Raw genomic sequence first — 15309 nt, 5'->3', positions numbered from 1 at the left:
TTCTGATCAATTTGAAGAGTAAGTTTCATTTCTATTCTAAAATATTTGTGAATGTGAATATGTATGGACGCATGTGTCAGCCACATTGTTTGCAATTACAATCAAACCCACAAACACAAGAAGGATCAAAATCCAAACAAATAACTCATCCAAAACCAACCTGAGGAGGGTTGATCCCAATTCGAAACAAGATCTCACAGGAGAGTGTAAATTTATTTTATTTTTATTTTCTTAATTTCAAAGCTCTTCACGTGGCAATACTACATCAACATTGCCTTAAAAAATCCAGGAAATAAATGATGAATCAATTATTTCATACAATTTTATCGTTCATCAATAAACATTAGAAAGTATAAGTTAGGTTACCCACTTGTAAAATTGGATGTTAGGATACATTCCATTGAAACTTTTTTTTTACATAAGATCTTTATGGTTAGATATGTAATTACTCGAGACCCTAAGGCCTCCTTGATCGACTATAGTTAGGGAATGAACAAGAATGAGTTTGCACGAGAGAGAGCGGGGGCAGAGCTAGGATTTTGTTTACATGGGTTAATAGTGACAACTTTTCTTCTTTCACTGTTGTTATTAGTCACAATAACACATAAATTCTTATTAAATTCTAAGATTCTTGGGGGGGGGGGGAGGGCAAGTGCCTCAATTACAAATCCACCTTGAGAGACAAAAATTTCACTGTTGTTATTAGTCACATTAACACATAAATTCTTATTAAATTCTAAGATTCTTGTGGGGGGTGGGGGGCAAGTGCCTCAATTGCAAATCCACCTTGAGAGACAAAAATAAATGAGAGATACAAATTACATTGCAGCGAGAGGCTAAAAAGTGAAGAAAAAGGTCTTTAGGATATTTTTATTTTTAGTAAACTTTGTTATAATTATTGTTGGGTTAAGAAAAGTTGAAGAGGGATTTTGTCCATTGAAAAAATATGTACTACTGCTTGCGTAGAGAGTCACTTTTTCTTTATCCAAGATGCACCCCTCACCCCCTCCACATTTTTATGAATATTTGAGATGATTTTATGTTTTTAAACTGGTGAGATGCCCCTTGATCTTGGTATTTTCTAATAGATTAATTAAAATGACTTCATCCCACCTTGAGCTAAAAGAACACTTGTTTTGTTTTTTGTGTCTTTATTTCCAAAAGCCAATTACATTTCAAATAAAATTTTGGGTTAGAATCGGTAGACTTCTGAAAGTGAACTCATTATGTTCCCACATAATCCTCACAGTGTAATATGAAATTCAACGGTTTAGACTTATCTTAGAGATTTGCAATATATCATTGGGATATATATTTTATTATGATGGTTTGGTTTCACATTTAAGTGGTAAGGCTTGTTAAGACTTAAATTTTCCACTTCACTAACACCTAGGTATTTTAGGAGCATTGGTTTGGATCTTAACATTTGGTATTAGAGCCAACCTCAAATTTGGAGTGGCAATTATGGAAAAAAAAAAAAAAGGGTCATCTATAATATGAGATATTGATGGGGTTTTGGAAAAAGGAAAAAAAAAAAGACTTGCCATAATATGGGATATGGAAAGGGTCCGTCATAGTAAGGCACTATTATTAGTTTGGGAATGGGTGACTTATAGAAAAAGGAAAAAAGGGTACCTGGTACTTGAAAAAGGTCAAGGGACTGAAGGGCTCGTCATATGGTGGGCCAACAATGGTGTTAGGTTAAGACTGAATTTTCAGCTACTAACACGTAAGTATTTTTGGAGTATTGATTTGAGTCTTAACAAGGATTTTGTGTGAACATATGAGTTCCTTTTTCATGAATCTAAATCTTTTTTACCCTCGTATTTTATCCTAAGATAAAATCTACCTCAACCTTTCAAGCCATATAAACAAGATAAGATTTTCGGAAAAATAGAATATAAAATTTTGGATAAAAAATTCAAGGGTTTAAGACGAGAATGAAAATAATGGATTGATGATGAAGTTAAATAAATTAAAAAAATAATTTACAATAGAGGTTTAAGACTTTTAAGATGACTAGTTTTGAGAAGAAAAATCGAAGGGTTTTTGTCCGAGGATCAAAGATGAGGGCAGTTAGGTCATGGTCATTTTTAGTATTCTATAAGAAAAGACCGAGGTCAAGGGGCGAATGTCATTAGTTTGAAAATATGGGGGTATCTCAAACATCGACTAAAACGAGGATGAGTATGTCCAAATCATTGACAAAAATGCCGTCAATCATGGATTCCATGGATCGGATCTGAAAAGTGAGTGAGTGAGAGAGAGAGAGACACACACACACACGGAGAGATTTTTGCAGAGAAAGCAATGGCAGGTTTCATCAAGCTAGAGGATTCCCCAATGTTTCGAAAGCAGGTCAACTTTGTTTCTCTCTCTTGAGTTTTGCATAATTTGTCTGTAATTGATTCTATTAGTTTTACATAATTTGTCAAGTAGAATCCCTGGACACTAGTTTTGTCATTATCGTTCTACTGATTAGAAATTCAATGGTTTTTTAATTAATAAATAAGAAACCTCAGATTAATAAGAACTAGGACCTGTTTGGATATTAATTTTAAGGATTAAGAAAAAAGGTGTTTTTTTTTAAGATTCTCTTTTAGTGCAGAAGACTATCTAAACATTCCTTATACTTTAGATTTGGTGGCTACTTTTTTTAATTTATTTTATTTTTAAATTCTTTTGACTCTTTAAATGCGTGAGAAAAAAGTTTCAATTCAAGACACTCTTTCTGCCATTTTTTTAGAACAATTAAACTATGTGATTGCACATGAAAATTGGAATCATGTCGGAAAAGAAAATGATTTTTTTAAGTGGGCAGTTGAGGGTGTTTTGTGCTACCCTCAGATGGACATATATGTTCATCATGTTAGAAATTACATCACTTGTAACTATGATCTTCAATCCACATTAATCAAGGAATGTCTCAATCAGTAAAAAAGAGAAATTAACAATACATGTGTGTACCACTTAAAGCTGTCGCTCCAAAAAGTTTTTGAGATGAAGACAACCTTGGGTTTCTTTGGTCTTCTACTTTCTTATCTCTCAGAAGAAAAGAAAGATGATAACTTGCAATTGTAGAGAAAACAGGGATCCAGACCTTATTTATAGTGACACTGGAAATCCTAACTTGTCAAGGAGTCTAATAGTCTCATGTCTCTACACTTTTAATGTTCACACATTTTCAAGACATTCTTTTTTGATAAGTGAAAATTTTATTTATAAGAGGACAAGGAGTCCTCAAAGAGAGACAAAATGCAAAACTACTCCCTAATTACATTTTCCCATCTAAAAAGAAAATCTTCAAAAAATAAATCCCTAAACTTCTTAAACTACTTGCAACAAAAAAATGACAAACCAACAATGCTGAAAATTAACTTCTGCATGTTGCTTTCCTTCCTATCAAACGTGTGCATTTCCACTCTTTTCTCAAACCCTAGCAAATTGCAAAGGGAGTTAGCTTCCGCGAAATCTTCAATCTGCCAAAAAAGGATGGGGATATCCAACAGAAAAAAAGAGAAACGACTGAGCAAGGATGACACCAAGTAACCTTAAACAAAGAAAGGAAATGAGATCACACACTAAAAGTTACCTCACAGGGGAGAAGAATATGCTCCACCAACTCCCCACTCACTTTACACAAGCAACAAAAATCAACCAAATAAAGACCCTTAAGCTTAAGAAGATCGACAATTGGAAGTTTATTCCTAGCAGCTAGCCACAAGAAAAAAAACACTTTGGTTCCCCAGATGAAGGAATAAGGGAAACTAACCTTTTGATGCCTTCAAGCAATGAATAGAAAGAATTGACCGAAAAACACCAATCTCTACTTCCTTTCCAAATCGTACGATCCTCCCTATCCTGTGAAGGGCCCACAAAAGCTAATAAATTCAAGATAGAAGTTGCGTCCCCAATTTCCCAATCGTTTAGTGTTCTTCTAAGGACAAGATCCCAAGATTCACTCTTCTCATTAGGATTTAAGAAGGTAAAGACAAACATTCTTTTCCTTACGAACAACGAGTAAAAACCAGGAAACAAAACCTGTAAAGGAGACTCACTACACCAACTATCCTCCCAAAAACAAATGCGATCACCTCTCACCACCTCGTACTGAATGTTCTCTGTCTAAGCAACACTTAAATTGGAAATACCTCTCCAAACGCCACACTCGTAAGACATCCTGCTCAGCTTATACTCCCAACCCAATGGATCCTCCCCAAACTTAGTAGCTACAATCTTCTTCCAAAGTTTCTCTTTCTCCAATCCAAAATGCCAAAACCACTTCCCCAACAACGTTCTATTCACAAATCTTAACTTCTTAATGCCAAGACCGCCCAATTTTCTAGGCCGACAAACTAACTTCCAATTTACAAGATGAAATTTGCGGTTTACGGCTTTATCATTCCATAAAAAGTCCCTCACCAGCTTTTCCAATTGAGATTCAATCTTTCTTGGCATCGAGAATAGCAATAAAAAGTGACTCGGCATATTGGACAACGTGCTCCTGATCAGGGTCAACGTCCTGCCCTTTGAGAGATATTTAGCTTTCCCCCTAGCCAAGCCTCTTCAACAAAGGATCCCACATAGAAGAAGATCTAAAGGTCACTCCCAGGGAAGGCCTAGATAAGAGCTAGGCAAATGACTGACTTGGCACCCCAGGGGAAGGTCTACATTGAATTATGTGGTGAATGTCTTACCTAATTCAATGCATCATAATAATCCTTCATCACGGTCAATATGCCACTTTTTTCTTTTTGATCATTAAATGCAACTTGATTTTAAAGTGGTTGAGATGACCAACCAAGAAATACAAGGGACAAAGCAAGAGACAAAAAAGAAAAGAAAACGAAGACCACCCAGACTCTACTACTACAATCTACATACCCAATCCCACTTCCCCATAAAGTTCTCAAAGAAAATTCCTTTGAATTCATCAAAGGCTTTACATCAATAAAATCTGGATGAATTTTTTATTGGTTTTGGTGAACTAAATAAAAAATCTGGGCAAACCAAGCTATGAATTGTTTGAGAAATTCCATTAAATCTCTTAGAATCCATTTTTCCTATATGTATAATTAAAAGAGGAAGCAATTGAAGAAAAATTCTATTATGTTTTTTCAGAAACTGCATTATTGTCGAAAGGAAGCACCTAAAGTTGATGTTTTTCTAATGTCTGCTATAGAGTGGTAGTCTATGTATAGCACCCAAACCACACAGTTGGCTCAGGTAGCTCATAAAGTTTCATTCAACACAGTATAGGTAGAAAAGAGTTGGACGACAAATTCTTTCATTCATAATAAAGAATAAAATAGACTAAAATTTGTAATTGGTCATCATTCACTCCAATCTACGAAGATTATCAAGAGTCAAATGAGTGGTATAATGAAAGGCCGATTCAAAAGTAGTTTTGAATGGTCTTCTAGGATCTCTTCAGTATCAGAGATTGCCTTCCGCGGACAGTCAAACATCTTTTTGAATCCTGGATGGGATTGGGTTCGTCATTCATGATGGCGAAGAGAATCTTGTGGTCTCTATTATTTTGTGTTGGGGTCTTTGGAAAGAAGGAATCAACATGTCTTTGAAGGGAAAGTGATGTCGTTTGTTAGCATCATAATGTCTATTAAAGGGTATCTGTTCACAATCTGTTAGTACTATTCTGTGCATTCCAACCACGAATAGTTTGCTTCGTACCACTTCTTAGTTCAGTGTACGAAGGAGTGAATTGGGTAACCGTATGGTGAAGTTTGCTCACATCTTTGCAATCTAAGATTTTATGTCTTCCACTTATTAGGTACTTTTCAAAACTGATCGACTTCATTGCCTCAACTGTGTGACTGACATCCATGGTGCCTATAAAGTAATTGAGTTGCAAATTGTACTGCTAGTAATCATCAAAAAGGAAATAATAGTACTGCAAGTGTGGGAATATACACTTTGTCAATCTCTTAAATCAATCAAAGTCAAGATTTGCATCTCACGGCCTTTAGTGAGGAAGAGGAATATTAGATGACACCCTTCACTATTAAAGCCCAAATTCATACAACACTTTTCAGCTCCTAAAAAATGGCCCCATAACTTCAATTCTATAAGACCTACCTTGTTTAAAAGCATCGTACTAACCTTAACCTTAAACCCTATTTGCCAGCCCCGCTTTAAATTTCAGGCTTACAGCACCTTACACCATTTTGATGTACCCAATTAAATTCTAGATTCATTATCCAATCCACTACTTCAATACCATATGTTTTCCTACATCAGTTATGGTACAAGAGCTAGTTGTACCGTGGCAATTTCGTAACGGAGCTAGTCATACTACTTCATGTATTTTTTGATGACTTGAACCCATGACCTCAAAGTTGCTTTGCCATGCCCCAAACCAACTGAGCTATGTGTCTAAGCCCTAGTCGTACTACTTCAATTTCAACCTTTATATCTTTCAAGAAAAATATCGGAACCATATAGAGGTCTGCAAAACCACAAGTTCCTGTTTATGGAGTGGCCGACCATCAAGAAAATGTTCTAAGAGTTGAAGACAAAGGGTTTTGTTAATTTATTTTAATTGGAATCATTGATTTGTCAATAGAGGTCCCTGCTAAGCTCAGATCCTGTTTTCCCCATGGTCTACTTCAGTTATGTAATCTTTGTATTGGGAAACTGCTTCCGTCTTTGTTCACCTATAAAATTGCTGTTATTTATCCCCAAAAAAGGATAGGTAGGTCCACAAATTGGATTCATGTTGCTTACTCCAAAGAGCTAAGGCGTATATGATTATGGTGGCTGTCAGTTTAGGTTACTCAATCTGCAGTTCACCTTTTGTGTGGAATTAAGAGCCGAAAAACCTAATTTTTAAAACAATAAAGACTGATGCCCAATTCCCAACGTTCCATAACCATGTTTCTGTATCCATTTCTATAAATTTTAGTGCTCACCTCTTTGACACATGTATCTGAATAGATCATATTTGTTCCTATTTCCTTTTTAAATAGATATTATTTGAGGAATAACTAGTCCTGTCTTGAAGGAGACGAACAACTGGGTCTTTGACAACAAGGAACATGCCTCGGAAGTGTCTGAATTGAAGATTAAGGCTCTTTTGTGGAAGTGGCCTTGCATTCTAGGAGATTTTACGGCGTTAAATTTGTTTTTATTTTTTTTGTAATTTTTAGATGAGATTGCAAGTCGGCTGTCATCTTGGGTTTGTTCCTCCTTGGATTCTAGTGAGGTCCTTTCTCACTTGTTTGTTGTTTCTTCCCAGTGAATTGAGATCAAGGCTCTTCCTTTGCTTTCTTCCAATTTATTAAAATCTTTTTATCAATAAAAAAAGATTGCATCAAAAATAGAGAAAAGGAAGGAACCATCGTCACGTACTTAAGCAGCATGATCTTGTATAATTTCAGCGCTGTCTAATAAATTTGTAGCATATGTTTTTTGTATGTGGATTTCTAGGTCATCCAGTTTGGCACAGATAGGCATGTTTACTCTAAGTTACAAAGCTTTTGTCCTTTATTAGTTCATTCTTAAACGAAATATTTCTGTCAATTTAGTTGGCTAGGGTTGTTAATAAACTAAATTAGTCTCTTCGTATTAATATTTTTCCTTCTTGTTTTTTGATGTTCATGTTGATTTTTTAGGCAGTAGGGTTATTAGTTCTTTCTATTTTCCTTGTTTTCTTGCAGATGCATTCTGTTGAAATGACAACAGATGAGTTAAAAGATCGCTGTCAAAGACTTTATAAAGGATGTAAAAAATTTATGTGAGTAACTTGAGCAGTTTCTTATTTTCATTCTGTCGATATAATATTGCATTTGCCAAGTTATTTCATATTGCTAGTGAATTTTTTTTGAGATATTCTATTGCCACACCAACTTTTGCTAACGCCACCCCAATTCATATGCAAATCACCAAAGAATTAACACACATCTTGAGGTGGCGTTAGCACAAATTGGTGTGGCCATAGAATCTCTCTCTCTCTCTCTCTCTCTCTTTCTCTCTCCAATTGGAAAAATAAAGGCATGCCACTTAGGTTAATCCTCTCATAGAACACAGGAAGAAAATTGAGATTGAATTTTACGGCCAAGATCAAGATTGAGGTCCCTTTTAGCAGTGCGGATTTCCTCCATGTATCAATGTCTTACACATGCTATGCTTGGACTTGAATGAATACCATTTTTTTCGTATATCATTGGTTTCTGTCCAGGTGCACGGGAATGAAAAGTATGATTTATTTGTGGAGTGTTTTATATGTGTCTTTGTGCCCTCATATTATACTTGTACGGTATGCATGAGTACCCAGACTCATGGATTAATATGATTGTCCAAGCACTGGGCCACCTTATGCAATAGAGCAAAGGTCATAATAATTTGTTTAAAACAGACCATTAACCTACTTTTTAGTTGTTCAAGCCTTCAAGGTTTTGTCCATTTATCCCCTCTATGAACAGTTAAGGTAGCTGATCAATATGACTTTTATGGAATGGATTTTCCAAGAGGTGGTCCATTGATTGAATGGATCTTTTTTTTTTCTTCTTTTTCTTTTTGCTAAGCAAGCAATTGATTGAATGGACCTAATGATGATTAGGCGAGCCACATATTTGGTGTGGTGGCAAGAATATAAAATTTTCTGTCATGGATAGAAAATCCTAGCTCACATCTATTATGTATGTTCAATGCACCACTATGTGTTTGGGTCTGGCCATTGTGTTAGTTACCTTAGAAATCTTGTCAGATAGAAATCTTGTCGGATGATTAAGACGATCCATAGTATAAACCCTAATTAAATTTTTTTTTTTTTTGATAAGCTAAAATTTATTGATAAGGAGGACAAGATGTCCCCGGAGAAAACAAAGAAGGGGAGGAAAAAACAAAGCGATCACTCCCTGATTACATTTTCCCATCTAAACTGAAAGTCTTCAAAAAAGAAACCCTTAAACTCCTTGAATTGCTTACACCAAAAGAACTGATAAGTTTGGGGGTCCAACTCAAAACCAATTGGCTATGAGCGGAGAGGCTCAAGAGTTTATACGGAGAGAGGCAAGGCAATGAGTGTCCAATGTGAGATTAAACTCAACATGCCCCCACACGTATGGGCTGGACTAAGCCAAAGCACATGGAGATATGAATTGGGTGACGTGGAGAAAGGCCCACTTTGATACCATGATAAGTTTGGGAGTCCAACTCAAAACCAATTGGCTCTGAGTGGAGAGGCCCAGGAGCTTATAAGGAGAGAGGCAAGGCAATGAGTGTCCAATGTGGGACTAAACTCTACAAGAACAACAAACCAAGAATACTAAAAATAATCTTTTGCACAGTACTAACTTTCCCCTCAAAAGTGCGTAAGTTTCTCTCTTTCCACAAGCCCCAACAATTGCAAAGGGGATGTATTTCCAAATAATCTTTCGTTTGTGGGAAAATGATCGGATCTTCCAACTAAAAAAAAGACAAACAATCGAACTCAAAAAACACCATGAAACATCAAACAAGGAGAGAAAAAAGACCAAATGCCATAGGCAACCTCACAATGGATAAGAATGTGATCCACCGACTCACCATTAGACATGCACAAACAACAAAAATCAATTAAGAAGAGGCCTTTGCATCTAAGAGAGTTGATTGTTGGCAACTTATTCAAAGCCACTAACCACATAAACAAAAGACGCTTTTGAAGGGAACTTGGAACCCAAATCAAAAAAGAAGGAAAGCAAACTTTTGTATTGTCTTCAAGAATCGAATAAAAATAACTAACCTTGAAGCGACCATCGCCATTGCCTTTCCAAACTCGACGATTACTCTATCCATCGAAGGACCCGAACATGCTAATAAATTTGAGATAGAGATAGCATCCTCAATCTCCTAATCATCCAAGCTTCTTCTAAGACCAAGGTCCCAAGACTCTCCCTTCTCATTAGGAATAAAAAAGGTAGAGATAGGCATTCTTTTTCTTAAAGAAAGCGAATACAACCTAGGAAATAGAACCTGTAAAGGGGTATATCCTCCCAGAAACGAATATGATCCCCTTACTCACTTCAAATCTCATGGTATCCCCCAAAGCTGCACCCAAAGTAGAAATACCTTTTCACACACCACAACCAAACGGTAATCTATTAGGCCGACACTTCCAACCAAGAGGATCCTCCCCAAACTTAGCAGCGACAACTTTCCTCCACAATTCTTCCTTGTTACTGAACCTTCACCTCCACTTCCCCAACAACGCTTTGTTGATGGAATTGCACTTTCTGATACCAAGACCACCTAATTTTTTAGGATGGCACACTATATTCCATAAAAAGTCTCTCACTAGTTTCTCCAATTGAGATTCTATCCTGCTTGGAAGGTAAAACAAAGATAAAAAGTGCATCTGACTGCTAGGCAATTGTTTACATAAGTCTAAGAGCAGTGATCTACATACACATGTATTCATCTCAATAAATGATGCCCATGGGCCATGTCTTAGTATGTATCCAGCATCCCATGGCATATGTACATGTTTGCAGTTTCATGTATTTTTCCATGTAACATAGGTACATGGACAGAACTTTTATTTATTTATTTTGATAGATCAAGGATGGTTAGAACTATCGTGTCCTTTTTTATTTGGTTTTTCAGGCGTCATATTGTATCTCTAAACTTTTTTATGCGGACTTCATTCATGTATGTATATAAGAATCTTGGGTGGTTCTATGGCATCTATAAGGATTAATAATGCTTCATGTTGACCCCTACAGGACAGCTCTTGGAGAAGCATGTGATGGAGACATTGCCTTCGCCGATTCCTTAGAAGCATTTGGAGCTGGACATGATGATCCTGTCAGTGTATCCATTGGAGGTGATTATTCATCCCATTTTTCTGTTCTTGTTTGGAATCCATCACTTTTGTTATAGTTCTTATACATCACTAAATAGGTTTTTCATCATGGGTAGACCTAGAAGGTGATCACCATAAATAAAAATCACTTTATGTAAATGGATATCAGGACACATCAAGCACATGAAGGCATTAAAAGTTGGCGTAAGGAGGTGTCTTATGTCCAATAGCTACCTGATCAGATGTCAAATATATTATCTATTATTTATTTGGTCCACCAAATATCTGTCTTCCTAAAATAAGAGTGCTATTGGCACCCCAAATTTTACTTATTACACCCCAATTTCTTAAATTATTTATCACACCTCAATTAGAGATTAAAACACAACCTTCAAACATTACTAGGTTTGGCTCAAATTATAATCTCAACATGTACAAAAAGATTATAACACGTTCAAACAATTTCAGTAGTTGCTTACAATTATGATGAGGCTCCTATAAAATCCTAAACCCAAAACAGTGAAATCTAGCAAAAAAATGAGAGTTTCTATTGGGACCCCAACTTTTACTTAATCTCAACCATCTACTTATTTTCTTTATTTTTAATTGGGGTGTAATAAGTAAAAGTTGGGGTGCCAATAGAAGCTCTCTAAAATAATGCAATAGACCAAATGCTTACAATAATTCAGTTTGTTGGTTCTTAACCTAGAATATCCCCTAGGAAGGATGGACCTTTGAAGATGGGTCAAATCTCGGTATTCTGTTTATAGACAGAAAATTTTGTCTAGGATTCATTATGTGCAAATCTTACGTAATTATTTTCTAATGACGAGGTTCCATTGTGGTAGGTCCTGTTCTATCCAAGTTTGTTACTGCATTTCGTGAGCTTGGTAATTACAAGGAACTTCTTCGCTCTCAAGTAAGTGCCCAGGTTGATCTCTCTTCATTGGGTCTCAATGATTGGATAGTACATCATTGTCATCATCAATACCCATGACTTGGGGCATTTATTTCACAATCCTATGGAGGCATATAGCTCATACTGTAACAGTTGGTATTTATTTGTATTTCTTTGTGCTCGATTTGCATCTTTACTTCTTGGCCAGAGCATTTTAGAGATCTAATTGGCTGTATTAGTTAACTTCAAACAAGAGATGTACTTTTTTGCTTCAAGCTTTCTCTTTTTAACTTGTTCAGTCCTTCTTGGTGTACTGTTCTCTATTTTGTAACCTAAACCCAGCCATATTCAGTGTGTAATTGAGTCCTTTTGCTTGGTGGTGGATTTTTAATTATAAAATGACTTGAAGATTAAAATCTTGTGTGAATTGTCGCTTAAGAAACAATTAAAAGGGAAAATCAGTCTTAAGTTAAAGATAATGTTAACAATCTGGGGCAATTACATCATGGAAAAGTGAACTTCAGATATATTGCTAATGGGATCAACTGGAAATAGCTTACAAGCCAACAATTACCAAAATTTTAAGTAAATCGCACAAGAATGAATCACATTATTTTTCCAATAGAGGAAGTTTTGTCTTCCGTTGATTACTAAATGAAAATAAATTCAGAACGACTTAGGAGCTAGATGTTAGGGACGAAAGGTGAGCAAGAGGAGCTTGGAAGGTAGCAATCAGAATGTCGGAGGGTTGTAGAGTAGAATGGATTTGATGAAGCAGAAAACATGGTTGATGCAGGAGTTAAGAGCGAGTTACAGCTTCTTGAGTGGATTGTGAATTACGAGAATCTGGAATTTGCTACCTTCTATGTTGCCTGGACACCGTAAAATGAATGTGTAAATCTGTACACATGATGTACTACAACTGTGTCTCCACTACCCAGGTTGCATTGACTACCTGAAGTAGTTTGGGGGTCGGAAAATTTTCTGTTGCCAATGAGAATCCATTTTGGGAAATATTATGGTCCATGGTGCTTTGTGAAGATGACCTAGTGAAGAGGTTGGCACTTGGTACAACAATATGTGCAGAGACTGATGCTTCAAACATCTAAGCTGGCTTTATTTTTTGACTGTTATTATTGCTGATTAGTGGTGTTCTAGACAAAAAATGGATTGCTCTTTTGGTTATTTAACTGTTGGCTGTTGGGAGGTGTTATTGCGACGTTGAATTCAATAGCTGTGACTGAATTAAACAAGTTGGAAGGCTCTTTTTGTGGTGCTGGTTGTTCTTCAAGGTAAGGGAGTGGGTTTTATCTGCTATTTATGGTTGGAACAACCAGAGAAGTCAAAATATGTTGTGCCAGGAGTTGGATATTATAAGCTTGAGGTGGAATTTATTGTGGTGTGTGGGGTGTGATTTCAGCCTAGCATTGTTTTATGGTGACCGAAGGGGAGGAGTAAAGTTATCTCCTTATGTTCAGAGGTTTACAGACTATGGGCGAAGCTGATTGGTCCTGGTGTCCGTGTTCCAAACTACTGTTATATGTGTAAAAGCAATGCGGAGTCTATTCATCATATCATTTCATTGTACGATGGTCAGTGAGGTTTGGTCTCATTTCCTCTCCCTCTTGGTATTATGGGATGTCTCCCAAATTCCCTTGATTCTTTTTTTATTTATTTATTTTTTTGAGAGATGGGTCTTGTTTGGGTTTTCCTACTCTGTTGCCAAGAAATTTTTATGTAGTTTAGTTTCATTTACCACTTGTTGGAGATTTTGGATGGAGAGGAACAATCACATTTTTGAGAATGAAGAGCTATTGCTTCAAGATATTATTATTTTAATGTTGGGTTTTCTCATTTTTTGGTGAAAGCTTTTTAAGGAATTTAAGGGTTTTTTTCCTTAAAAGATTTCTTGGGTTAATGGGATTGGATTTGTAGTATCTCTGTTGAGTAGTGGCTGTTATGGGGTGGGTTGCGAGTCTTGTGCTTGGTTGGTTATCTCGATCTCATATATATATATGAAAAGAATGATGAATGCTATCTAATCAGATTGAAATTTAAATTTTTGTTGCTTAGCTTTTTTTTTTTTTTTTCTTTAGATTTGCATTTATTGCAGTAGACTCTCTAAGAAGCCTACTGTGGAGGGGAAAAAAAATTGAACTGTTAGTCTGTTTAATATTTCCATTATGCATGCTGTTATTTGGGTTTGATTGCTATTTATAAAGAGCATGAGCAATGTTGTCAATTCATGTGTCACGCCCCAAATCCAACTACACGTCGACTCGGCAACATAACTGGAGGATACTTGACCCCACCCCAAACCCGGAACTTGAGCATAAGCCTCAATACTATGTGAGGGAGAGATTAGTCTGTTTAATATTTCCATTATGCATGCTGTTATTTGGGTTTGATTGCTATTTATAAAGAGCATTAGCAATGTTGTCAATTCATGTGTCACGCCCCAAATCCAACTACACGTCGACTCGGCAACATAACTGGAGGATACTTGACCCCACCCCAAACCCGGAACTTGAGCATAAGCCTCAATACTATGTGAGGGAGAGATTTGTCAACACCCGAAACTTGAGCATAAACCTCAATACTACGTGAGGGAGAGATTTGTCAACACCTAAAGCTTATTGGTCTAGATACCACGTCTTGGGATTTCTGTGATTCCCAAGGTATGGGTTGAGAGTTGAGGTACTTTCTATTCAAAGAAATTTCAAATTACTTAGCAATAGAAAGAATTAATTATTCTCCAAGCTAACAATTTGTAACACAAGAATTTTATCTAAAGCATAGGTGATACCATCAAATAAAGATGTTCAGTGACATAACATGTCGTAGCAATAACAAAAGAGTCGTACATAGGGTATAACAAAAGAGTAGTACATAGGGTATAACAAAAGTAAGAAATCAAGTACGTCCCAAAGGACAATATACATAAATAAACAAAAGACATCCCAACATCTAACAAAAGACCTATTGTTAGGGAAAGTAGATCGTATCAGTGGCAAACAAATGGCTCCTCAAGGCACGACCTCTAAATCAAGGTCTGACTTGTAGTATGGCTTTGGTTTTGGCTTTGGCTCTGGCTCTGGCTCCCAATACGACTCCTCCACCAAAAAGATGTCCTCTATAGGGAAACCTGAAAGGTGGAAAAAATGGTATGAGCGACAAAGTCGCCCAACACGTATCGATAACTCCAAGCTAGTCACTTAGGAGTGAGAAAACAATCTAGTTTCTAAGTCTTGTGTCTTTATAATACGATATGTGAAATGAATTTTATTTATGAAAACCATGATGCATAAATCGAGAATTATATCTAACTATGTTTAAATACATCTACTATATGGCATTTACTAATAGAAGAAAATAAGTAAATCTCATGATAGTCGCATATCTAAAGTATTGCAATGATAATCAATTGATTTTAGCTCAGTTATAGTTATATAATGACATAATAAATTTGCATACAACATCACCTTATAATCCATGTGACGAGTACACATCATTACAGTCATCTATACATACTTAGTAGATGTCCATACTTATATCATAGATAACTTGGAAGATAGAAGAAGTTTATTTGTTTCCAAAACACAAATATTTG

At 36.1% G+C, this 15309-nt stretch overlaps 1 protein-coding gene across 4 annotated transcripts in view; it reads left to right on the top strand.

Moving 5' to 3' along the window:
• Positions 1–2197: 2197 nt before the first annotated feature.
• The window catches only part of LOC147401658 (ADP-ribosylation factor GTPase-activating protein AGD2-like), a 59486-nt gene continuing 46374 nt past the window's right edge, over positions 2198–15309 (top strand). For 3 of the 4 annotated variants that reach the window (XM_086443022.1, XM_086443021.1, XM_086443020.1), the window contains exons 1-4: positions 2198–2358; positions 7677–7753; positions 10722–10822; positions 11650–11720. In XM_086443022.1, the coding sequence (XP_086299148.1) occupies positions 2311–2358; positions 7677–7753; positions 10722–10822; positions 11650–11720 (297 nt within the window). In that variant the 5' untranslated portion in view covers positions 2198–2310. Of the gene's footprint in view, positions 2359–7676; positions 7754–10721; positions 10823–11649; positions 11721–15309 lie in introns of those variants that run through there. The other variant, XM_086443023.1, reaches the window with a different exon arrangement.

The sequence above is a fragment of the Akebia trifoliata genome, chromosome 5 (assembly GCF_017979445.1).
Source record: "Akebia trifoliata isolate Shusen 1 chromosome 5, ASM1797944v1, whole genome shotgun sequence".
NCBI lineage: Eukaryota > Viridiplantae > Streptophyta > Magnoliopsida > Ranunculales > Lardizabalaceae > Akebia > Akebia trifoliata.
This window is presented reverse-complemented; position numbering and strand designations above follow the sequence as displayed.